The sequence below is a fragment of the Sceloporus occidentalis genome, unplaced genomic scaffold (assembly GCF_023333645.1).
Source record: "Sceloporus occidentalis isolate IW3139 unplaced genomic scaffold, rSceOcc1.0.p SCAF_2, whole genome shotgun sequence".
NCBI classification, from domain to species: domain Eukaryota; kingdom Metazoa; phylum Chordata; class Lepidosauria; order Squamata; family Phrynosomatidae; genus Sceloporus; species Sceloporus occidentalis.
Genome location: NW_028316982.1, coordinates 144,417,874 through 144,444,436, shown reverse-complemented (window position 1 = coordinate 144,444,436; position 26,563 = coordinate 144,417,874). Strand labels below are relative to the sequence as shown.

Below are 26,563 nucleotides of genomic sequence, written 5' to 3'. Positions count from 1 at the left end.
ACTATTGCTAAAGATAAATGTTACTTTAGCCCCCCCCCCCCCCAACAAGCTCACTCCATCTCCTTTATTTTCCTGAAGGCAAATTTGAAATGTTGCTGTCTCCTCTAAGTTTTTGGAAAATAAATGTAGCATTAACCTCCTTGAGCAGCACCTTTCTTCTCTTTTGACCACAGATGATTAAGCACATTACTCTGTGACCAAATAAGGTATTTCTGAGATCTGTATTCCTCTAATAGGGGTTTCATATTAGGATAGGTTCCTAGCTATGGACAATTAGAAATAACAGGCTTAGAATGTGAAATATACTCTTTCATAAAATCTGCTCTTTTTTTCTTTTCTATTACTACTAGTTTTAAATTGTATGTTTCAGACTGCAGTCCTGTATCCAAATACCTGGGAATAAACCTCTGTTGAACTCAACAAACTGCTTTCTTCATGCATACATATATCCAAGCATAGGTTGTTGTTCTTGTTCTTAGTAGAACTTTAAAATATTTACTGTCCTTTGCAGGAGAGTAGATCGTAGATGAATATGGTTTGAAAAACTTTATGTAACTGAGTATTTTTAAAGTATTAATTATGCCTTTATGATTGTGCCTTCATTTTAGCTAGCATTTTATTGATCTTTACATGTAAAATAAGTTTTGTCCAGCTTCACACTACTGGTAAAGAATCATTGTGATAGGGATGTAATTCTTCACTAAGTTTCTTCTTGAAGGAAGCCACAAATAATTCTAGCATTTTTTGTCTAGCTATGAGAAAGTGTTCAAACACTATGTAGTTTTTGAAGATTATTCACAATTCAGGACTTATTCTGTGTAAAATTTATTTTCAGGGCAGAAAATAATAACATTGTAATAGAAGAAGCTGTTTCCTGTGCAGAAAATGCTATTTTCCATTCAAATTAACCACATGTAAATTTTGCACAAAATAAGAACCTACTTACAGCATTTTCTGTGCAGAAAATAACATTCCTGTGTGGAAATACCATTTTTGCACAGAAAACATTATTTTCTGTGGAGAAAAGGCCCTTTTATGCATTAAACAACGATATGTGATTTTTGCACTCTTGAACTGCAAAGATTCTTGTCAGTCCTTCTCATCAGGGTTCCTCAACATTTGAGAAACATATTTTCTTGATTGTTTTTCAAATATTCCTATTATCCCCACATTGTGAACAAAAAAAAAAATGAATTAACATAGACTCATGTAATATTTAGGCTGCATTTTGACACAGTGGAGATGAGCCTAGGTGAGGCTTGTGCTTGTGTATTTCCTCCTCCTCTTTCTTCCTCCAGCTCACTGGGAAGGAGGTTGGAAACCTTTGCCTCCATTTTTAACACAGTTCAATATTGAGTTAACATCCAAGCCTGGGAAAGGTATGCGTAGTTGTGATTTACTGATGCTTGCAACCTTGCATACCATGCAGTTTAAACTGCAAAATACAGTTAAAATGACCCTCTTTTCCCTACTGAACCAAGGTTTGACATGTCCAGTTTCAGATACCATAATGGAAGCTCAGAAGCTCATTTCTGTGAATCCATAGTTAAGATGAATAATGTCTTAGTTTCTCTGGGTTTATGCATAACTTTAAATCCAGCATAGGATGCACATACCTTGTGGGCTTTGTGCAGCTTCAAGACCATTTTTGTGAATGTAAAGTCGAAGACTTTCATGGCTGGCATCCACAGTTTTTTTGTGGGTTTTTCAGGCTATGTGGCCATGTTCCAGAAAAGTTTCTTCCTAACGTTTCGCCAGCATCTGTGGCTGGCATTCTCTGAAGATGCCAGCCACAGATGCTGGCAAAACTTCAGGAATAAACTTTTCTGGAACATGGCCACATAGCCTGAAAAACCCACAAAAAAAAAAACATTTTTGTGAACTCCCAAACACACACTTTTTTGGGGGGAGGAAGGGGTCCCAAGTATGACTACCCTTTCAGCAAGTTGCAGCCTCCCCCCTTTGGTGTTATTTTAAAAAAGCAACAACTAGGAAATGTGTCCCCCCCCCCCCCCATTTTTCAGATCTTGTACAACACTTCCCGTGTGACCTGGGGATAGGAAATTGGGTGTCAGATCCTTAGAGTCAACCCCCTCCTCTAAACTTTGGTTAGTTGAAAACAGAAAAAAAATTCTTGAGGCTGTATCAGAAAAACAGAAGGAAGGTAGATTCTCCATGCTGACCTAGGCTCATTTTTCTCATGATGAACCATATTCAGATCATTTTGCCAAAATGCAGCCTTAATTAATAATTTCTTGCTTTTAGTTTCATATAGGTTAGATTTCTGGCCTGCAGTGATGCATGGAGCTTTTTGTCAATTGAGATCTGTGGATAAACTGATGCTGAATTCCACTGAAGTGCTTTCTCTTTCTCTGAAGTGCATGTATGAAGTAAAGCAGGGCTTTCTTTCCTGTCTAAAAAATTACTCAACTTGAAACAATGTATTTTTGTTTGATGAGTACTGGGATTATTTTTTCTTTTAAGGAGTAAATCAAACCTGAATAGATTGAAGCCCTCTCCTTCACCTTACATACTAACTGCCCTATAGCGCATATACCGCCTGCTTAAGAAGTATTGAAATTTTCTAAAACAGTTTTCAGTTTATGAACTATCCAGACTGAGCTTGTTCCCAAGTTCTTTTACAAAACAGCTTTTGAAAATACAAAGCGGTGGGGGTATGTGGTTATTGCCAGAATAAATTTATTTCCTTTCACCCATTTTGTTGCACTGTATATATGTCCCCATTTGAAAACCATATGAGGTTTCAAATGTTCTGTGCTTTCCTATGGCTGAGGTACAATCTGAACTATGGGCACCATGGTTCACATCCTTAGTCAGTACATTATTAGCAGCTGTCAGTATGGTGAATGTGAAGTCATGAAACATCAATGCTTTCCACTGCATTTAGGCTCGGGGGGGGGGGGGGCAGCCAAAGATCTTAGTAAATAATGTTTATTTCCCAGATTAAAGACCATCTTAAACTCAAGACTTGCCCATTAAAAATGCTCACTCTGAGCTCTCACTGGCTCTTATTTTTTCAAAAGAAAAACAAATCATAGCTGTATTCTGGAGAAAGTCTCTCATCTTATTTTCCATTAGTTGCCAACCCACCTTATGAGGCTATACAGATGTTTTTCATGCTGTCAGAGAGTGAGCTTCCACCTGTCACCTAGCAACTAGCATCCCATTTTCCTGTGAATCTCCACTTCCCTTTTATTTTAGTGAACATGTTGAAATTTCAGAAAACCAAGCATGTTTATCTTACAGAAATATTGAAGGTAAGGCAATCCTGGCTTAGAAGGGCAATACACAGAAAAAGTTATTTACTGTAATGCAGTCTTCCCCGAAATGGTGCCTCCTACATATGGTAGATTACGGCTCCCACCATCCCCAGACATTAGTTTTGTTTTCTCAGAATGATGGAAGGCGTAGTCCAGTGTTGTAGAAGGTGTCGCGTTGGAGAAGACTGCTACAATAATTCGGAACCACATACATGCATACTTTGAAATAAATTAGTCCCTGATGAAGGCTTTAACAAAAAATACATATTTTGGCTTGGTGACAGAAAGAACTATTGCTGATTCCAGTTGATCTTCCGGGGATGGGGCATTCCATCATCAGGATGCCACAGCCAAGAAGGCCCTCTCATATTGCCCCCACTGGTGGAACATATCAATAGTTTTAGAGAATCCACTCTGAGTATTTGTCCAAACTTGAAAGATGCTGACTCTATTTAGGTGAACAGGATTCACAGCTTTGTATGTCAGCCACCTTTGGGTGGATAACTAGAGCAGAAGGAGTCTGGGAGAAATTTCATGAACCTAATGAGGCCTACCCTGGATCTTGTCCACAGTTCAAGACTACAGTGGTACGTGGCCTCAATGTGGACTAAAAGTTAAATTTGCCATTGGCCATGGTTAAGTGACTTTTTCACATCTTTTGTCACCTTTGTGATGTTTGTTATGTACCGGAAATTTGAATTTTAAAAAACTACATTGGGCCCTTGCTATCTGCTGGAGTTTGGTTCCAGGATCTCCAGTAGATACCAAAATCAAGTCCCATTATATACAGTGGCACAATAAAATGGTGTCTCTTATATAAAATGGCAAAAATCAAGGTTCGCTTTTTGGAATTTATATATTTAAAAAATATTTTCAAACTGTGGATGCTTGAATGGGTGAATAAAAAAAATCCATGCATATGGAGGGCTGACTTTTCAGTTCTAGGCTTGGGCATACCAGTGAGAAACACAGTAATGTGCAGCTTTATTATGCAGTGTGTATGTATGCGCGTGTACAGCCCTGAAGTAGTGAGATTAGATCAGTATAAATTGTCACAGTGCAGCTCAGCTTGATTGTGGGCACAGCTGTAATAAGAAGAATTGCCAGATGAGTCGGTGGCAACTCTACTTAACTGCATACTGCTGATTGCCTGTAGGGAACAACACGACAGCATCCAGCCGTCCCTAGCAAGGAGAAGCCAAGGTGCACCGTGGGGTGTGCATTTTTCAGTGTGTATTGGAAAAAACCAATAGACGGTGTGCGTGTGTGTGTGAGAGAAAAACTGGAAACAGTTACAAGTCAGAAAGCTTTCCTTTGTGAGACAGCCCATGGAGCTCTTAAAATGTAATGTGTGGGTCATTTAAGAGAGCATTATGGCTGGCTTATGTCCCCTCCCTGCCCCACTTGGCTGTATGATGTCATGGAAATGTATATGCTTTGCATGCAGGAAACTTGGCTGAAGGGACCAGCTTGGATAATGGTGCAAGGCTGGGTGGCTAACATTTCCCTCCAAAGTATGTTTCCAAAACAGGAGGAGGAGGGTTTTTTTAAAAAAAGGAAATAGAATGCTCAAGGCTTTTTGGCTCTGGATTATAGGCCAAAGAAAACTTGCCTCATGAAATGGAAATTCTGAGGCAATTCAAAAGATGCCAAGAAAGAGAAAATGGGGGAAGGGGCAGTTTCCATACCACAGTATATCCAAGTTGGAGCAAATAGTGTTCAATATATAAAGCAGTCCAAGCCCTACAATGTTCTATTATTTATTTATGGCATTTATACCCCGCCCTTCAGTCCTAAAGGCTATTATTATTTTTAATTATAGACAGTTCCCTGCCCTCAGGCTTACAATCTAAAAAGACACAACACAAAAGGAGAAGAGAATGGTGGTGGGGAAGGGGATCAGGTCCAGCAGTTCTTCTCTCCCTCTGAGGCCTGGACCAAGGCAGATGGACTGGAAGGAGGGTTCTGCTTCTTAGTCCAAAATTAAGTTGGTCACTAAGGCGGGTTACGTCCTGAGGATGTCCCAGTTTGAAAAAGGGGCGTCTCTTCCAGACGCCCCAACCCTATCACGGACAGAGTCCGTGACAAATGGCGGCGGCCATTCCACATGGCCACCGCCATATTGACGTAGCGGACGCTGTGCGTCCACACGTCGTGCCCCAGAAGTGACGCCACGAGTGCGCGACTAGCGCCTCACGGTGTCTCTTCTGGGGCCCAGGAAGGAGCGCGATTTCCACGCTCCTTCCTTGGAGCGTCCAGGAGCCACGCGGTTTGGCCGCTGCGGCTCCCAGACGCTGAAAGTGGAGGCGGAGCCAGACCACCGCAATCCGGCGGTCTGTAACGCGCCTAAAATTCAGCATATGGTTTATTATCTTGAATTTATGCCTTTCTGCCTCTTCTTTTTCTCTGTGGTGGTATATTGCTAATCTTAGTATCCTAGAGAGGCAACTACAGTGGGCCCTTGGCATTCACTGGGGTTTGGTTCCAGGATCCCACGTGGATAACAAAATCTGTGGATGCTCAAGTCCCATTAAATACAATGGCACAGTAAAATGGTGTCCCTTATATAAAAGGGAAAATCAAAGGTTGTTGTTTGGAAGTTAAACTTTAAAAAAAAATCAAGCCGTGAATGCTTGACTCCGTGGATAAAACATCCATGGATAAGATATTGTGCCCCATGCAAATTTACACCACAAGGGCATATACAGTTTTGGAAACTTGCTGTGGCCAGTGCATTTAATAAGAAGAGTTGGTGTTTTCCAAAGATTTTTCCACTGCTTTCTTGTGTTGCCACTGCAGTATTGACCTATTAAAATATCCTTTTTTAAAAAGGTAAAAGAATATTTTAAAAAGGTAATTGTGTAATAAGTGTATGACATCATACCATGATAGTGTTATTACCATTTAGTGAGTGCAAATTAATTGGTTTCTGACCTGAACAATCTGACACAACAGACTGGCATGATAAACACTTTCATTTTTCAAAAGAGAAAGATATCAGAAATGGCAGGAGATAGCAACCTTTGAAAAACAAAAGTGTTTATCATGCTAGTTAGTTGTTTCAGGTTGTTCAGGTCAAAAAACACTTAATTTGTACTCATTAAGTGGTAATAACACTATCATGGTATCTTTCACAGTGCAACATCTGGACACTAGTGGGTGCACTGTAATAATATTGTGCTGTAATAGTGATATTATGAGTTTGAGTGAAGCAATTGACGAGTGAAACAATTGGCGAGTGTGATAAGCACGTTTGTATTTTTTATAGGAGAAAGACATTGAAATGGCAGGGGATGGTGTGGTCTGTTTCTCTTCCTCTACCACCTCTTGCCATGAGAGATTTGGGCATTGATGGATATCCAATAATGATGTTGTGCCATAATAGATTTATTGTGGGGATATAGAATAACATGAAACACAAGGCAGGGTGGTGATAATGGCATTAGCGTAGATGAAAAACTGTGAAAATCATACTGTTACAGCACATGTGTGTGATACACAGCACCAGCAATTAGCTGTTGTTGCGAGTACAGCTGAAGAAGATTTTGAATGGTATCACCCAGCCTAGCATCAAAGGCCTCAGTTTTTCTCTTCTGCCTGATCATTCTGTGGCTGGTGGAGAGTGGGAGGGCGGGGAATTGGAAAACCTTCTCGCTTTGTCCATAGTTGGTCTCAGAGTAATGACATCGCCCACCAAGACCCTGGTGAATCTTGGCAGAAGATTTCATCAGACTGCATCTGGCTATAGGGAACGAACAGACATTTTTACTCACCCTCCAAAAGACATGGTAGGGCCACTGGGGGGAAATTGCAGCATAGCTGAGAGTCCTGGAGCATCGCGGTCAGGGACCTATAGTGGACTTCCATATGTACGATCTTGGCGACTGAAAGTTACTTAATTACCTATGAACATAAACTGTATTGTATGTGCATTGATCTGACATGAAATCATCATGATTGGCATATTAAAAGTACAGTTCATTCACAAAATAATAATTACAAATTGAATTTCCTTTTCTAAATTTTATTTGATTACAAGTGAAGTTACAAGGTCTTGAATTGTAAGGAGCCTCTTTGATTTTGTGAGAACTGAGAAAAAGTAAGAATGGAAGAAACCATCAAAATTCATAAAACAAAGAACATTGTTTTCTCTCATAGTTCTCCATCGTGCCAAGCAGACATAAAGCATTCATTCTCTTAAAAAGAACTGAGAAAAGGAAAACAAGAACATGAATTGCAGAGATATGGATACCACATATACCTTCCCTAAATGTCTTGCTGTTACGTAGTCTATATATTTGGGGGGGGGGGGGGCGGGGAAAGGCATAAACCTTGTCTTAAATACTGTATCATTCTAAAATATAAAACCTTTTTGTCATTTAAAAAAAAAACTTCTGGGCAAAAAAGTTTTGGGGAAAACTAATCTTTCCCTCAATTTTTTTCCCTAGGCCTTCACCCTCATCTTTCCTGTATTGATTTTTGGCTTAGTGATATAATCTTCCACATGTTTATATGCTTTAATTATAGGAGTCTGTACCAAAAATCTTAATAAGGATTCCATTTCAGCAAAAGCAGGTGCCAGAAAACAGAGTTAATGGATAGGGACAGTTAAATGCTTTTGGGGTGGGGGGATGGGAGTTACTATTACAACTTGTGGCTGTAGCTGGAAGGGATCATTTTCTGCTGTGGCCATCAAAATGTCTTAAACTATCTCTGTGATGGGACATATTGTGATGATTTCGGGTCTGTCAACTGATGACACAATGTGACCAAGCTTTCCTATCTTTAATTCAGTGTAAAATGGCTTTATTTGTTACATCTGCCTACCTTTTGGTTTGTTTTAACAAATGCTAGATTTGTTTGTGGTTAGTGCAGTCTCTTGCCTCTTTCCCCCCTTAAATGTAACTTTTTGCAGCTGCTAAAGAAGCCCTGAGGCTGTATTACTGTCTGTACTAAATCTATAGCATGTCTTATCACCAAGACTCCAGTAACTGTGGGAGTATGTGTGTTTTACTGTCACATCCAGGCACTCTTTACATGGAGAAAAATAAGTGCTCTTGGATAGTCTCTGTCATTTTTAACTTTGTTACCTTGGTTTTTCACAGAAACATAAAGGGATGAAGTATATGAATCCCAGGAGTGTGATCTGGTCTGGAGCATCGTTCTGTGCTCTCTTTCATTGTCAGATTCTTTCCAGTTTACATCAGGCTGAAGTAAAGAGAGACTCACAGGACTCCTCATCACCATCTGTTATGAATACAGATGTCCAGGAACAAGTAGCAAAAAATGGCAACATTAAAATGATGGATTTCCTAAATAGTAGCAATTGGGGGCTGGAAAACATCTAATTAACAGAACATGGCAGGCCCGGATGGTACCAGAAGATCATCTAGTCCCAGAGACTGGTCTTCACAAACATGTCATGGTTGAAAGTAAGGAAATTTGGCTTTGTAAATTGCCTACGTGAGAATCAGCCTGAAAACCATATGGAGACTATGAAGTCTTTGGAGGAAGAGGAGGGCATCTGTGCAGTAAAACCAGGCAAAGAAATTCTTCATGTGTGTAGCAATGAAATGCACTACTGCATTGTCTTTCACTCTGCTTCTGTTGCCCTGTAATGAGTTATGGCCTATATGGGTGGGTCCAGATCATCTGAAAGACTGTGTCTCCTTTTGTAAGCCACTACCACAAGTGTATTTAGGGAGAGCAAGGGAGAGAGCCTTGTTGGTGGCTGCTTTCGAGTTGTGTATCTCCATCCCATGGGAGGCTCAACTATCCCCCTGTCTACTCTCTCCACCGACTGGCAAAGACTTTTTATTTAAGCAGGCCTTTGTCTCTAGGTTACTGGGATGTTATTCTTTTATATGTATTTATTATGTTTTAATGTATTTTAAATGGCTGTAACTTAGGGCTGTACAGACAGCCCGTTTAGGAAGCACTTGGTTGGGGACATGGCAGCTGCATACCATGTCCCAAACCCGGTGCAAATAGGAACCGTGAAATGCGGCTCCTATTTGAGCCCTAGATTGGGTGCGATAAGGCCGCAGCGTGGTCTTATGACGCCCGCCATGTGCCATGCCATTTGGGTGCTGCGTATGGCGGATATCATCATGGTGCTCCATGTAAATGAGGGTGCACCAAGATGGCGCCTGCGGCGTGTGGTAGGGTTTGAGAATGTGTGAGCCCTAGTTGGGCCCAGGCTGGCACAAAATGCTGGTCTGTCCAGTCCCTTAGTTTTTTAAAATAAATAAATAAATAAAATGATTGATTTCATAGTTTTAAAAATTTTGTATCAAAAAGGTTTTGCTGTACTTTGTCTTTAATTTCATGTGAGTCACCTTAAGTCCTGTACCAGGAGAAAGGTAGGACATAATTAATTAATTTAGACAATTAAGCATTGGTGACTGTTCCGTCTCAGAGATAGCAGCCTGTTGTGAGTGTGTCCCAAGCCATGTCCAAAGTGCGAGAAAATGCAATTCTAGTGCCCAGTGCAGTACATATACAATCCTCCCTCTATATTTGCAGAGTTTAGGAGAATGAGACTCCTGCAAATATGGAAAAATCGCAAATCACTTCCTACTCAGAAGCCAGTTAAAGTGGCAGGGTGGGTGGGGGAATGGGAGCAAGAGCCCACGCTCCTTCTTTCCAACCCTCACATCCCTTTAACTGGCTCCCTGCCCCTTTCCCAGCTCAATCGCTTCTTTTCCCAGGGGGTGATCAGACAGGGAAAGGGAAGAGGAGCCTCTGTCCCCACAAGTTGTGATGGGACAGGCAAAGGGACTGTGGGGGGAGATGGAAGATCCTCCTCCCTTTGCCTGCTCAATTGCCCCTTGAACAGCCCAAGAAGCTATGGGGCAGGGAATAGATCTTGGAGGGATGGAGGCTCCTCCTCCTTTTCCTGGCCATTGAAATCCACAAACATCAGGATAATTTCAACCGGAAAGAAGAAACCCTTAAAGTGAACAAAATTTGGCTACCAGTCCTGAGGAATAGCAAAATAAGGACTCAGCAAATGCAAATGGGAAACCACTCAGAGTCAGGGGCTTTCCTAGCAGATAATGATCACCAATTAGCAGACACTAATCCTCTTTTTCATTAGCCTCCCAGGCTGAGGCCTGCCATCAGCACAGAACAATACACATGCAAATTGCTCCTGCATTCCCAGGCTCACACAGTATGTATATACCCACTTTTTCCAGGCAAGCATTCTCTGAAGATGCCAGCCACAGATGCTGGCGAAACGTCAGGAAGAAACCCTTCTAGAACATGGCCACATAGCCCGAAAAACCCACAAAAAACTATGGATGCTGGCCATAAAAGCCTTCGACTTCACTTTTTGGCTTTTAGTTGGTTGTGTCCTCCATTTTTTGAACATCATACAATTTGCCCTATATCATGTCCTACATTTTTCCTACACTTTGAGGGGCTATGGGGGACACAATATTTCTCGCCTAGGGTGACCAAATATCTAGAGCCGGCCCTGCCCAAATGCTTGCTGTTGTGGCATCCAGGCCATCCCACAGATTGGCCATGTGGAATTATTGCTCTCACTTAAATAATGGAAACTGTACATAAGATTAATTTGTGATGCACTCATTTTGTCTCACTGCTTGATGACAGCTGGACTGGTCACATTGTTCTGGCTAAAATGCAGCAAATATAGGCGTGTTACAGACCGCCCGTTTGGGGCAGCCTGTAAGTGGCCCTTTCCCCGCTGTATCGGGGCCTCAGCTGCCACAACGGCAGCCTCTGAGGCCTCGATCCGCCGCTTTCCAGGCCGCGGGGAAGCGGCAAAAGTGGTGTCCTTGGGCCTTCATGCCCCAAGGACACCCGATGGCAGCGGGGAAGAGGAGAAAGGGGCCGCTCGGCCCTTTTCTCCTTTGCGTCCCTAGCGCAGCCGTTTAAAGGCTGCGCCAGGGACGCACACCTCAGAAGGAGCTCCATTTTGGAGCTCCTTCTCGCGCCGCATCTTCCAGCTGCATCTTCCACATCTGAATTGCCTCCTCCTTCTTCTCTCCAGTAGCAGAAATGTGCATTTATGTCACTAACATTATCCCACTCATTGTAGCTACTCTAAGATTAATTAAAATCTTGGAATCTTTCAATGATTTGTATGGGTAGCTTTCACTGATCCCTGGGGACTTTTAAAATTAGCTTCTCAGTGGGAATCAGGAAATATATCCAGTCAAGGAGAGGATTTTCTCTAGCCTTTTGAAAATAATTATGTATATTTTCCTCCTTCCTCCTTTTCCAGCTATGTCATTTCACTCCCTCTCTCACGTCCTTTTGAGGATTTTCCTTCCCTTTCAGTTTTCTATGGTGATTTAGGTGGTTGTTGCTGTTATTGTGGTTGTTGTTGCTGCTGCTGTTGCTGCCACCTATTTTTTTTTTTTCTTACAATTTTTGTAGCTTAGCAAGCCTAGGTGTTATTCTCTGTTTTCTAGTATCTCCCTCTTATATGAGGGTGATGCAGTTTTGATTATATTTGCATAAGCACAGGACAAACTGCATTGGAAATAGAGGGGATGATAATGTAAATGGAATAGATGATGACTATATATAGATGAGAGAGCCAAGTTCACTTTGTGGGTTGAAGAGTCTATGACAGAATGACCTTTCCCTAGTTAAAGCTTGGCCTGCAGGTACTAAATCACCAGAGGATTTCATTCAAATAGGAGCAGACTGTGCCTTTAGGGCCTAGAGAGACAGAGACAGAGAGAGAGAGACCATAAAGCATATATAACTTGCCATTTTAGGGAAAGTCACATGGTAGTGATTTTGCAATGATTTAGGAATCATCACATAATGAGCAATGAGCATATGGAAACTTGTAAACACACAAGCTTAAAGAAGCTCATGGAAGGCAAGTTTCCAGCATTTCTCTTCTCCGGTGTACCTCACTGTTGCCTGAATATACACATATCTACAGAAGAGCACATGAAGTGCAACACAAAACAGCATTTGGGCTGTGTGATATTCCTAATTCTTTATTTAGCGAGAGTCCCCTGCCAGCTATAAATATTTCTTGAAATGTCTGTGTCGGGGGCTCTGGACAGGGTGAGTGGGGTAATAATTCCAAATCAGGCTTGACTTCCAATTTGAGGAGGTTTACAGAAGAACAGTTTTCTGTTTCTCCCTTTCCTCCACAGCACCTTCCCATGTTGTATTGTTCAAGAGACCCATCTTCTAACCTTCTGGAAAGATGGTTGCAGTAGGGTGGAAAAGTCAGGAGACTTTCCTTCTGTGAGCATCCTTATTAGCTTACCTGGACCCAACCTGGTGTTTGGTTTGTGGGTGCCATTCTTTGTCAGGCAGGGCAAATAGCGGTTGGATTCATCCGGTATAAAGAGCTTTTCCTAGCCAAAGTGTTTAGGGCTAGTAGAGTGCATCAGAGTAGGAGTGTTAAATGACAATTTATTTCAAATTAGAAAATAAGAAGACTGCTTTTGTTTTTCTCAAGTGAAAATTAACTTAGATGGGTGGCTAATCTTATTGACTGCATTAATTTCACTGCTGCTTAGCTGCTCTTTGGAGATTTGCATAATGGATGAGATATAGATGTTCCAGTCTGCACAACAGCAAGAGTTTATTCCACTTCAGTGTGCATAACCAGTGTGTTGTTTTAATAACATGATTGCTACAAATAGCAAAGATAGCAGAGCAATGCATGTGTAATTTTGGGAATCGGAGCATGAGATATCACGAGCTGACTCTTGTAAAAGAGATCATCACTTTGGTTTAATTTGTTAATATGCACACAACTTTCCCAGGAATGAAAAGTGACCCAGTACAATCACTTGAAAAGGAACAGCCTGAAATAGTGATTGATGATTGCGGTGTCGTAGTCTTGAAGTAGCTAGTTTCAAAGAACAAGTTACTAATAATTAATTCTTTATAACTAAAGAATTATATCCCCATTATAAGTTAATGAAGAATAATTTCTCTATCTGGAATGTAACCCTTTAACTTTTCATTGCTTTTACAGTCTTCAGGACATGATTAAAAGGTGGAAGAAGACTATCACATGATTGAAGTGCTGGCTTATGCTGTTCTTTGTGACATTTCCTCATGTTCCATTGTGGATGTTGAGGTGATAACAAGGTGAATAGGAGGAAACGGTGTTTTAGACCCCAGGCTGGAAGCTTGCTTTACTACTCTACTATGTAAATGTTTGTTTGTTTATTTTTAAATAACTAAACATTAACAAATATAGTTACTTCTGAGAATGGGAGTGAAAATTAATTACCTGATTTTTTGTGGGTGGGGATATAAACTAGAGTGCTCAGCCTTCCATCTTTTTGCAGGTCAGTAAAATGAGTACCCAGTTTGTTGGGGGCAATTGGCTTACAGACTGTAAAGTGCTTAGAGTGCTTAGTTCACTATGAAGCAATATAGAAATGTAAATGTTATTGCTATAACAACTACACTGGTCTCTCCTCATTCGCGGACTTGGAGTCTGCAGTCTCGCTCAGGCAAAACACTCTTTGGATCAGATCAAAATCCATCTTTCCCAGTATACTGCATCCGAGAATGGACAGTCAGACATATTGGGCCAGTTACCAACACAAGGTTCAATGGTGATACTTTTTAGTCACCAGCACTTGACCGTTGTAGTATATCACCATTTAACAGTAGTTTCCTATACCTATTGATGGGGCTCTCCATCAATTTATCTAATCCTTTACTAAACATATTTGTTGAATAAACACTTTTGTATATGCTATAGCATAAGGCAGCAGTATGCTACCTGGTGATCTCTAGATATTTTGGATTATAGATTCCATCAATCATAATAGTGGCAGTGATCAGAGACTTGTGGGTATTTCAAAACATATGAAGGCTGCTGGTCTCTTATCAATGACATAAGTTATTCATTAGTAATTTTGATACCAGTTCACTTGATTTATGGACTTGTGAGGTCCATGAAGTTCTGTTGTGGTTTCCTATTCATTCCAACTGAGATCATCTGAAATTATTCCTGGAGCCCCCCATGTCTCTGAGTATTAGTGAGCTAAATGTAACCTTGGCAAATACCCTAGAAAATGTTGCAGTCATCCAGCAATGAACATCGATCTTTACATTCTGGAAGGGCTGAAAGAATTTCTTTCTGACTTGGCTTTTAAAGCCAATTTAAATGGTTCGATTGTTTTACTACAATTTTACATGGTTATTATTTGCTTTTAATTTTTCTTTATAGCAGCTGTGTGGGTTTCAAAAAGGCAGTACAGAATTACTTTAAATAAATGCACTTGTATAAGAGTCAGGGTTATAACTGGCACCAGTATAAACCCTAACCATGGTTAAGGGTGGTGGCAGATGCAGTTCGTTGAGGAGAGGACATGTTAAACAGGAGACATATTTTGGAGGAAGAGACCACACAAACCTGGTCTCATTTGGAAGGCGCTGGAGCCTTAACGTCTATCCTGAACATCAACATTTGAATTGCATTTAAAATGAGACATATGTTGCTGTGAAATAAGTAACCACTCACTGGATTGAATTTATTCAGCATTTTTGAAATGAATAGCTGAAAAGATAAATGATGGAAGTCAAAGTTGCAAAATCTTTTCTTAATAGCTGGTGATTTATTATTCCTGTCATGGAACAGCGGGTAGTATAGCTGTTCTTTGCTATAATTCAGAATGGTGCTGGATTTATTGAAGTGTCTGCGCAGTAGTTGAACTGTGTCTCTCTCTTGTACTTTATGGGAAATGAGCATGGCCCATGATTACCTTCAACAAGGTACAGTAGTGGGAATCAGGAGAAATGGCTTAAAGGTCTATGGGTTGTATTCCTTGCAGTTCTGTAAAGTAAGTCACCAATAAAAAGGTCATTGCTGGTCAATACATACACAAAGTAACAACAAATATTTTCAGTCCATGGGAAGGAGATCACATATATGTATATTCAACTTATTCTCACACAATGCATATGAAAGGTAAACTGGAAGTACCTAAGAAATATCACAGCAATCTTCAGCAAAAATAAAGGGATTATAGGATAGTGAAGGGGCACGTTCAGGAGTTTATAGGTTCAGCCCTCCAGAGTTTCCACTTACAAGGATCTCAGGCTGAGAAAAACCTTTGTGTACAATCTTGCGGCTTTTGAGCATAGGAAAAAGGGAGATAAGGGAGGAAGTGACTGTTGTCTTTGTATGCCTTCAAGTCATCTCTGACTTATGGTGACCTAAGGTAAACCTATCATGGGGTTTGGGGGCGGGAATTATTCAGGGTGGGTTTACCTCTGCGTTCTTTTGAGACTGAGTGATTGTGACTTTCCCAAGGTCACTCAATGGGTTTCCATGGCCAAGTGGGGATTTGGAGCCTAGTCTCCGGGTATACCATACTGGCTCATGAAGTGATAGATGTGAATGAAATTATATGTGACATGGAAAGAGTGGATAAGGAACCTCTCTCCTAATATTAGAACCTGCGGTCAGCTAGCAAAGCTCAGTGTTGAATGATACAGAACAATAAAAACAAGTACCTCTTCACATGCCTCTTCCATTAAGCTGCGGAATTTGCTAACAGAAGATGTAGTGATGACCATCAGCTTGAATAGTTTTAAAAGGAAATAAATTCATGGAGGAAAGGGCCAGCAATTGCTACTAATCATGGACTGTATTATCTCAAGTATCAGAGGTAGAACGCTTCAGTAAGGGCCTTATTGCATTACACTCTTAAAACAGGGCTAGGTTACTTTAACTGCTCTGACTGCCTCCTGTTGCATTTTGGGATTTGTAGTTCAGTGAGGCTTAAGAGCTCTCTGGCTGAATAGTCGAAATGCCTCCTCCTAAACTACAAGTCCCAGAATGCAACAGGAGGCAGTCACAGCAGTTAAAGTGACCTAGTTTTAAGATTGTAGTGTGATAAAGTCCTAAATCAGTTACAAGGAAACGCAAGTGGAAGGGTGCATTTGTGCTCTGCTTGTTGGCTTTCCAGAGATATTTGTTTGGCTACTGTAGGAACAGAATGCTGGGCTAAATGGGATGTTGGTCTAATCCAGTAGGATCATCTTATGTCCTTGTGAGAAGAACAAAACAAAACAATCAGATAGTTAGAATAGACAGAACATGGCTTGATGGACCAAAAATATTCAGTGCAGCAAGCATGGGAAGATCCATAGGCTGTTTTACTTTCAGATAATTCTCATATTCTTGTAGGGTTTGACCCAAAAGTAAGGAGGCAGGACCAAGTATACAAGCATATTTATATATTGAACCCAAAATATGCTTGTATATATATATATATTTCCAGAAAGCCATACACCCCCTTCCTCATGATTTCAGCATTCGGTGGTTTCCCAGGGGTTAGTTCCTAGCTGTAAGAACCCAATATATATATATTGGGTTCTTACAGCTAGTAACTAACCCCTGGGAAACCACCGAATGCTGAAATCATGAGGAAGGGGGTGTATGGCTTTCTGGAAAAACTCTTGGGAACATAAGAGTGCTGAATTCATCCTGAGCCTGCTCTCTCCAGGCTTGCAAAAGAGGAGATTTTTATATGTTAAGTGTATGTTGATTTCCAGCATATATTGATATAAAAGTGACCAGTGTGCACATGTGTCAGTAACATTTTCATTACTACTCTGAATTATGTGAAGTTACCATACATGTTGGTGAGATCACAGCACCTTGCAGATCTCCAGGTATTCAGTCCTCTGATACACTAATGAGGGTTTAGCAATTCAGCAGGGAGCAATTCATTAATGGTGCCTCTTGAGTATCAAAGACACTCTCACAGAAAAATCTGAATACACTTGCGGATATTTTCTCTTCCTCATAAGTGGCTTGATCTATTTCTATCAAGTACTTGTTAGTTTTAAAAATATAGCTTCTTTAAAATGTTGGTTTTCTAGGAAGCAGCTTTTCTTTTAGATATTCCTTACAGGTTTTGATCACATTTGCTTAATTCTCTTGCTGTCCTTTTCTCCGTTCTTCAATTCCTTATCCTAGTACATCCACCTTTTTTCATTGTTGGAATCTTGATCAATCTTCCTCCAATCAAGAGCCATAGGATGTAGCTGTAAACTTTTTATCTGAAACTTATTATTTTTACAATGATGTTAACTTAGATGTCTACTAGTCTTCTGCATAAAAGTCTAGAAAACTACAGTGGGCCCTTACCATATGTGGGGGATCTGTTCTGGACCCCCCGCACAAGGCAAATTTCACATATGCTGGAATCCTATTGATTTGAATGGGTATGCCATTTTGTCCCTTGCTGCTTAAGCTTAAAGCCATGTACAGTGAGAGCGCATATGGCAAGGACAGACTGTACATTGCTTAGTTTTGAGAAAGTGCAGTTTCTCACTTTAGGGGCTGTGCAGACCGGCCATTAAGGCTAGCCTAGGGGCAGAGTCGGGGCATGTCGTCCACACTATGCACGCTCTGACTCTGCCCCCATGGTCGTGTGACACAGCGTGTCTCACCACAAAGCGCACAGTGTCATGGTGCTAATCTGGCACTGCAATTAGATGATGCAGTGCAAAAGGAGTACCATAAAGCTGCGCTACAGTGGCTACGACGCCCTTTCCAGGGCACAAAAAGGAACTGTTTTTTGTGGCTTGTTTTTGCACCACAGAAAGGCCAGATCAGGGCCAGAGCGTGTGGTCTGCACAGCCCCTCAGTTCTTGAAAGGTGTCTGTAACTTTGTCAGTGACTAATTACTTTTTCATTTACTACTGAGTGCTAGCACACTGGAAGAGTAATTTTAGCTATGTAAATGCACTGCCATTAGAAGAGGTACCATCATGGATATCTAGGTTCAGGGCTCAATCAAAAAGTACATCCAAATTGTGAAAGCAAGTTTTCAGAGGCATTGTAATCATACAGACTGAATCCCTATTCCCTACTTAATGGTCTCTTCCTGCTATATGCGTCTCCTCCTTAGATGTTACCTTGTCCTCAGCTAGCCTTCAAACATACCAGTATCCCAAAATGATTTTTCTGGTCTCTTTCCTGTGCACTTTCTGTTTCTTGAAAAACCCACACTCTTGGATTTTCAAACACCTTTGTAAGAGGAAACATATATTCTAACAAAGGTGAGGTTTAACTCTCTTCCAAGAAACTGAAAGTCAATCTGACTAGTATCTAGACACAATAGGAAGCATTAGCTGATAGCTTATATATATATATATATATATATATATATCCCCGAAAGTGCAAATCTGTTGTTTTGTCTTTATATAGTGAACAACTCAATTCTTCCACTATCACTTTTTGGAAGAGAGAGGCAAAGTTTTTATCCAAAGCATTATGGATCACTGATATACTCACCTGTTTCTATTTTTCTTTCGAGAAAATAGCATCTTTAAGATTCTGAGGGCAGACACAAAGGTGAAGGAGGTATGCCAGATACTGTACTATTTTTTACAAGCATCACACTTTTATTGATGTCTGTATGTGCCTTCAGGTCACCTTTGATTTCTGGCAACCCCATACATTCCATAGGTTTTCTTAGGCAAGGAATGTTTGTAGTTGGTTTTGCCTGTTCCTTCCTCTGAAATATAGCCTACAGTACCTGGTATTTTTGGTCATCTCTTATCAGCTACTAACCAGGGCTGACCCTGCTTAGATTCCAAGATCAGATGGGATCTGGTGCCTTTAGGGTATTTAGGCCCTATGCTTTTATTGATATTACTATAAGGAAAAATATGTGTGAATCAGATAACTAATTGGAGCCCCTGCACAGCAACAAATAGTTCCCCAACTTTGGGTCTCCATGTGTTTTGGACTAAAATTACATTATCATAGGCTGCATCATTGGGGCTGATAGACACTTTAGTCTAGAACATTTGCCACCAGGGTTAGGAAGGATGATGTTAAGTTAATACCCTATTTCATACAGCCTAAAGATACTGAGAGAAAAATGAATGAAAGTCTCAACAGCCATTCCATTACACTTTAACCACTAGGTCCATGTGACTTGTGACCCACCAACAAAAGGTTTATTGCCATAAATATAATGAGCTCCTAGCTAACCACTATACAGGATTTCAAAGAAGAAATCCTGTAGCCATTGCATTCCCCTCTATTATTATTGAAGGGGAGTGGGAACGGGGGTCTCTCTTTAAAGAAATATGCCTTGGGAAGAGAAAAGTGTGGGCTGGAGAAAAAGTCACAGAAATAGCACTGAAATGTAAATGTGTTAAATGGCACATGAACTAGTTGGGCTCCAGTGATTTATTACTTCAGAAAACTGTCAAAGGCTCTGGTTAAACTTGCTTAAAATTTTTTAATGAGTTCATTGTTGCAGTCAGTGGGGGGAAATGGTTAAAGTATATCAGCTGTAAATTGGTGCAAAGCACTAAAAGGGACATTAGCCTCTAATCAGATTCTGACAGTTCATTAAACCTGCAGGGTTTTGAGAATGGTTCTTTGTCTCCCCTTCTTTTGCCCTCCTTCCTGCTTTGCTTTCTGTGGGAGGCATCTTCTTTCTCCATTCGGGCAAAACCTCCTCAGGGATGTGAAATAATGCTCATCCTTCTTCCTTTACGGGCTAAGCAGCCTAAGGCAAGCCTGCACAGTTGGTGACCTACCAAGCTGAACGTGATGCATTGCCTATATGAAGCAGCCTATCCGGGCTCTCCCGCCTTGACTGCTTCTCTGTAATGGCAAAAAGAAGGACAATGTCAAGCACCTGGGAGGTGAGAATAAATGGCTGATCAGGACTGCCTTGGTTGGGCAGGTTGCCTGAGGCGAGCCTCGCCCAAGGGATACTTTATTGCAGCACCGCCCTGGTCTTGCAGTAAATATCAGTCTTGGCTTTTTAGAGCTCAGGAAGGAGAAAGACTTCATTCTGCTAAAGCAGAATGAAAGGCTTTGAGTGTGTCTGAAAGGAGAGTTGAGTTGGCTCATTTTTTGCTGCTCCACCCTAGGCTAACAGCCAAGCCACTGATGCTGGGTGACACCCGATGATGTGAAGTTCAGGCCTGATAAGCAAACATGCTTTTCTGGGAAGAAGGCAAAGTCTACGAGTCACTTTCCCTCTATCATGGTAGTTTTCAAAGAAGTACCCATGTTAGTCAATAAGGAGAAAGGGAGGGGGGAGGAGGAGCAATTTGACAGCACCTTTAAGATTAATTATATTTTTATTTTAGCATAAGCTTTCATGGATCTAAACCCACTAATTTGGGTTCTGTATCAAGTGGTATTAAAGCCTCAGGCATAAAGCATACAGATGTAGGAGTGGGAAAAAATGTAACAGAATCCAGAATTGGATCCAAAGATACTGCTGCGTTTGTCTCAAAGGTGCAACAAGATCTCTCTACATACACAATAGGATCCTTTCATCATGTTTTGGCATCTTATTTGAGCACTCCTGATCACATCTCATTCCACTCTCTGCATACCCTCCCTTGTTCTGAAATTCATTGATTAATTCATTCAACAGATAACTGAAAGCAAAGGGGCTGGATTCTTTGATTTAAGTGAGGCTTTGCGTCCTAGCCATGAGATAGAATATTCATTATGTATATTGTAGATGATAATCAGTGCTGTGTATATTATGGATTTTAAAATGTTCAGATTCTTCAGGCAGACATCCAAATTCTGCAGAATGTTAAGGCTGGAATTTTCTTTTGGTGTAAATTATGTAAATTTAAATCAATCTGTATTATTTATTCCATAGAGTTGTATCTGCAGGGCATTGGAGTTATATCCCAAATGGGTGGAAATCCATTGAAATAATTGGGTGCTTCTCAGATTACAGCAGACATTAAACACATTTTGAATCACTTTGTAATCATGGTGGCTGGAAACTTTCATTTAGAAAGAGTAAAATAAAGGTTGAGATGCTGAAAATGCTGGATCTAATGCCCAGTAGCACATTCTACATTTTCTTGAGGAATCAATGACATATTCACTGCTCTGATTGTATAACTCTTAAACAAGTCTGTGCCTCTTTTTATTTCCTTTAAAAATCAGTGATATTGGTATTTCATTAATATATTCTTGTTTATTTCAATGTTACTAATGGATGAATTGTTCAATTTTCATATAATGATGTAAAAATATTAAAGTGGTTTGTATCCATGTTCATAGTTTTCCCCAAAGCTCACCCTTGTTACTTCCTTCTTGTTGTCTTTAAGGATATTAACACATTGGAAAACAGAATGTTAATGCTTGATGGGATGCCTGCAGTCAGAGTCAAAACAGAGCTGCTGGAATCAGAACAAGGGGTAAGTTGCAGTCTCCATATTCTTTCCCATCTCAGTTTAACTATCCTTTTTGCTCAACCACATTGCTGGCAAACTTTGCAGGCCTCCCTTTCCAAATGATTCCTCTTAATCTTGTTTGCAAAGGAGAGAGTTGCAAGGCACTTAATGGTCATTAATATCAATGATCATTGAAGACTGATTCACTTCATATTTTCCCCACCTTTGGTCAGCTGTGGGAAATAAAAGAAAGTGGTTGTAAATCCATTTTAGCCTAATACCTGCAAATGCAATGAGTCTGTCTTGCCCAATAGCTCCTTTGATTTGAAATTAGTTCCTCCCACTTCCAACGCAGAGTTAAACCAATTGCTATGTTAAATGTGGCTCAGATTCTTTTTTGACTGTGAAGGTTCTGGGGGCCGCAGTATAGAGTGGCTTCACCAGATCTGTGTGGAGTTGGTTGTGCGGTTGAAACCTTTCCCATCCAGCTGTTATGTCCCGTAAACAAGGGCTGACAGGAAAAAATGACATTGGTGCCAATGGAATCTTGTCCCTCACCCCCTTTCTATTCCTTGTGAAGTTTGGGGTGAGGGGAAGCTGAAGGAAAAATTGAATCCACCCTACTCATACATGGTAAGCCCAATCCCAAGCCCCCTCCATTGTTGTAGGCCTTCAAGTTGTTTTCAACTTGTGTATCCATAAGGTGAATCTTTCACAGGGGGCCAAGTAGACTAGTAGCTTGGAGCAGCTTCTGGCTGCTCCAGCCCTTGTCATTCCCTGTTTGGTGTGAGAGCATAGTGACCAAATGCCATGGTCCTGGGGCCAGCCATGGACCCATGGAGGCCTTTTTTGTGCTCTTTTTGCAGTCAGGTTTGGGCTGTCCTAGCTGACCACAGCGCAGATTTGGTCTGCCTTAGGCAGCCACAGGGCATCTTCAACCTGATCCAGGGTTGTGCATCATTTATACGCCATGCTCACAAATAGCCTGAAGGCGGCTCATTTGGCTAGTCTGTTTCTGGCCTGGATTTTCTTGGCATAATTTCTTCAGAGGGAGTTTGCCTTTATCTTCCTCTGAGGCAAAGAGTCTGTGACTTGCCCAAGGTTACCTAGTGGGTTTCTGTGCCCTAGTGGGGATTTAAACTCTATTTTTCAGAGTCATAGTCCAATGCCCAGACCACTACACCATGCTGGCTCTCTCGTGCATACCTATTTTACAGTAAAAAAGAAAGATGAGTTGCATGTAGTTTGTTTCAAGTAGCATATAGCTTAGCCTTCAATTGCAACTCTGAGTTTGTGAGTTCTGGCTCCATTTAGAGAGAAGAGCAAACCATGAATATCACTGCCATTGAAAGATAGGTAGTAATGGAGGTAATGGTGGTACTAATGATAATTAGGATGGCAGCATAAAATCTCCTTAAGGGAGCCTTGAAGTTCTTCATCAGAGCAAGCTTCACTTGGTTTGGTGATTTGATTTGATAAGACCGCTGCTCTGCCAGGGGAAGGCAGCAACAGAAACCAGTTATCTTATTACAAAGAGGGCAAGATCTGGAAAATGGTTGTGAACAACACTGCTTTGACAGTGGCCAGTGTCAAAACAATTCTATTGATACGGGGGAGGGGGAGGAAAGAGAGTACTGGTGGAGTATGTGGATTGCACATTTCTCCAGCCTAAGCTAGGGAGCCACACTGTCGCCTGCATGCTCACCTGAATGCTGTAGAGTTGCTCCTTCATTGTGGCCACCCTTTGATCGAGAGGATGAGGACTGCAATAGGAGAGCAATAGGTGGCAGGCATGGTTACATTTACATATCAAATATGGCCAACTGCCAGGGTGGCAGGGAATGTGCATTCCAACAACAGTCATGTTGATGGTTGTCACCTTGGGAGAAACGATTGCTGCCTGAGCCATCCCTCCATGTTGCTCACACACAGGCCATCCCTCCTTCACCCCCAGATGGAAGATATCATCTTTATCCATTTCTTTTCCCTGGAAGCCCTGATAGCAGTAAGGCTGGGACCTCTCCTTCCTCCATGCTTTGGTCCTTGCCATGCTCTGCTTGCTGACTTGCATTGGTGTGGCCACCCATACTGGCAGAGAGCCAGAAGCAGACAGGGAACAATGTACAATGGTGGTGGCAGGTAAATCCCACCAGATCAGACTGGCAGATACCTCCACAATTGAGAATGGGGGGCACTCACCGGAGGACAGCCTGGGCACCACCTCCTGATCCTTGCTGCCAATAGATGCCTCCTGGGACTCAGAGGAGAGAGAGCTGCCAGACATTTCTGCTCCCTAGGTTGTCCCTGCTCATCATTGCCTTTGCACTCCTGTACAATTGAAAGGGAGAAAGCAGACAGAATATGTGGCATCAGGCAGCTACTGAGGGTGGGGAGCATGGTGGTGGGTTGTATAGGCACCAGCTGGTTTGACTGATGCCTGCCACTGACCTGGTGGCTATCAGTACTGTGCCAGTTTGATTGTTCTGCCTTCACCCACAGGGCTTGTAGCCAGTTGTGGAGGGGGGGGGGGGGGGCTGTACCTCCTGGGGTTTCCAGGACTTCACAAAAGAAAAGGCCCTTCAGGACCTTGAATTTAGGTCAGCACTGGACCACAGTCCTGTTGAAGCCCTGGTAGGGCAGGCTACAGGCAGAATAAAGAATAAAGAAATGCCTGTTTGGGTAGTTGGTGCTGGTCATCATCCTCTGAGGACCACCAGCTTACAGGAGGGTGTCCAACAAGAATCCTGGGATCTCATGTAGGTGATTCTATGTGGTGCGCTCCAGGCTACCATCATGCTGTACTGACCCCCCTCCCCCCCAATATCCAAAGAGGTATTTCAACAGTGGAGCAGCTTTGGGGGTCTAGGCCAAGCTGCCCTGCAACCAATCCCAGCCCTGTCAAACATTTCAAGTTATTGCCCCAATGGCAACTCCCAGTTTACAGTAATTATTTATTGGCCCACCCAGGGTGGTGGTGGACAGATCAGGAAATGTTACTTTTGGGAGTGACAGTTAATTGTTCGTGCAATGTTTGTATTTCCAGCTGTCTCCCTCCCACTGGTACTGTTTCCCCAATTGTGGTGGCCTTTGTGCCTTCCCATCTCTTCATATGCAGTAGGTTAGATGAGCCAACATGCATGCCCAGATACACCACATCTGCACAGAGTGTCTTGTTTATAGCCTTTATAGATACATGTGGATGCCAGCCGCGCAAAGATCATGCAGGATTGAGCACCCTGGGACCCCCCACCAGAGCCACAGACCAATACAGGGAAGCCTCACCTTCTTCAATTCAAAGAACTCTGTCAGTGAATTCCAAGGGTTTGCATCTCAGGGTTATGTAGTATTTTTAATGGATTAATTAATTTTAATTAATGTAAAATCTGTTTGTAGTCTGCAGTAGCACCACATTGAGTGGTTGTCACAGAGTCACTAGGCCACTTGTTGGCAGTCACTAGATCGAAGACACTAGGCTCTTTGAGAGCCTTTGGGTGTAAGAGTAGATCCAGATGTTCAGGATATTTAAATTTTTGGCTTTACTCATTGCTCGTTCTGTGTAACCCAGTTTCACAATGAATCTTGTTTTACTCACCAAGAGGGGAAGAGAATTCATGCTTCCTGATATGCAGAGAAGGAGAGCTAATTATTGATTGAGCAGTTGGGATGGATGGAGAGAAAAACAGTAAGAAGAATAAAGAATAAAAAGTCAATTGCCATATTGTGCAACTGACTTACAGTTGGCCCTTCGTTTGTGCGGGGGATCCGTTCCGCCCCCCCTTCGCGAAAATGGAGGCTCACGCGTATTCAAGCTCACAGAGTTGAATAGGGCACGCGTGCCAGTAAAAATGACAGAATTCGGCCCTCCACGCATAATCGAGGTTGCGGATCTCAGATCCATGAGTTAGGAGGGGCGACTGTATTTTACTTACAGCTGATAACCATTAGCTGGCCTTGCATCCCTAGTTTTTATTTTAAAAGAGAGGAAAAGTGTATCTACACCACTGAATTATATCAGTCTCATACTGCTTAATTTGCCAGGTCTCCATCTTGAGAATCTTGGGGTTTGTACTATGTAGCGGTACTTACTGTGTATTGCAACATGAGTTTTTAAAGGACCAGGCTGGGGATTGGGAACATCTATACTTACTTTAGACATGGAAACTATTATCTGTAGCCTAGGATTCCTGATGAGGAGTTCAGAAGGATCATGAATTATGTCTCAATATAGTAGCTACAAAATATTTTTCTTGAACAGTAGGAATATGGTGAAAGTACATCTAAACACATGAAGAGTACCTTTCCCATTCTAGCCAAGCTTCTATACATCTGCACTATAGCTTTGTATGAATAATGCATTCATGGCGTATCTATGATCACGTTTTGTAACATCAAATAAATACATTTTACATTTTATTTTATGCTCTGCAACAAACATATTACCTCGTTGTGATTTGGGTATTGTTCCCAGTCAAGGTTTTTTAAAAGAAAAAGAAATACCTCTTGTCAGATAAAAGTCACAAATAATCTTGTTTATGTGTTAAACTGTTCAATTTTATTTTATTTATTCTTTTGTTTCTCCATTGTTAATGCTTTTAAGCATTGTCACATTATTTGTTTGTTTGTTTTTAAGTCATGGAGGTGCCTCTTTTAAACAATGCTGCTTTTTTTCTTTTCTACTGGAAAAAGTTGAAAGATTGATATTCCTTTTAAGCATTATTGGCAGTTTTGCTTCCTCCTTTGTAGAAATGATTGCTCACATAAGTTATCTTTCAGACCTCTGTCTCAGCTGGTTTCTGTCGTCTTTATTTTGTGCTTGGAGGAAAAGTTGTTAAGTAGTTATTTTAAAATGCCTACTTTCCATTTGTAGCACTGTAAACCTTGTTAATACATATCTTGATTGTTACACATATCTTGAGGCTGAGAAGTTTGCAGGTATAAGGAAGATTTGGATTAATTGTGGTTTTCTAATTTGTTAGTGAAGAGCCTGGATTAAGCATGCTGTAACACTCCTGGTCTTATCTCAAGTGTCATGCCTGCCTCATGTACATGTATGAACTGCCTTTGGGACCTGTACTGTAGGCGAACTCACTGGGAATGCCAATGTGGCACTCAGTAATAGTAAT

The 26,563-nt window shown here is 41.3% G+C and overlaps 1 protein-coding gene across 6 annotated transcripts in view; it reads left to right on the top strand.

Moving 5' to 3' along the window:
- Positions 1-26,563, top strand: part of LOC149319097 (Krueppel-like factor 12) — a 261,087-nt gene that overhangs the window by 70,486 nt on the left and 164,038 nt on the right. For 5 of the 6 annotated variants that reach the window (XM_089511110.1, XM_089511111.1, XM_089511109.1 and 2 more), the window contains exon 2: positions 21,375-21,464. In XM_089511110.1, coding sequence (XP_089367236.1) covers positions 21,375-21,464 — 90 coding nt within the window. Of the gene's footprint in view, positions 1-13,316; positions 13,383-21,374; positions 21,465-26,563 lie in introns of those variants that run through there. The other variant, XM_089511112.1, reaches the window with a different exon arrangement.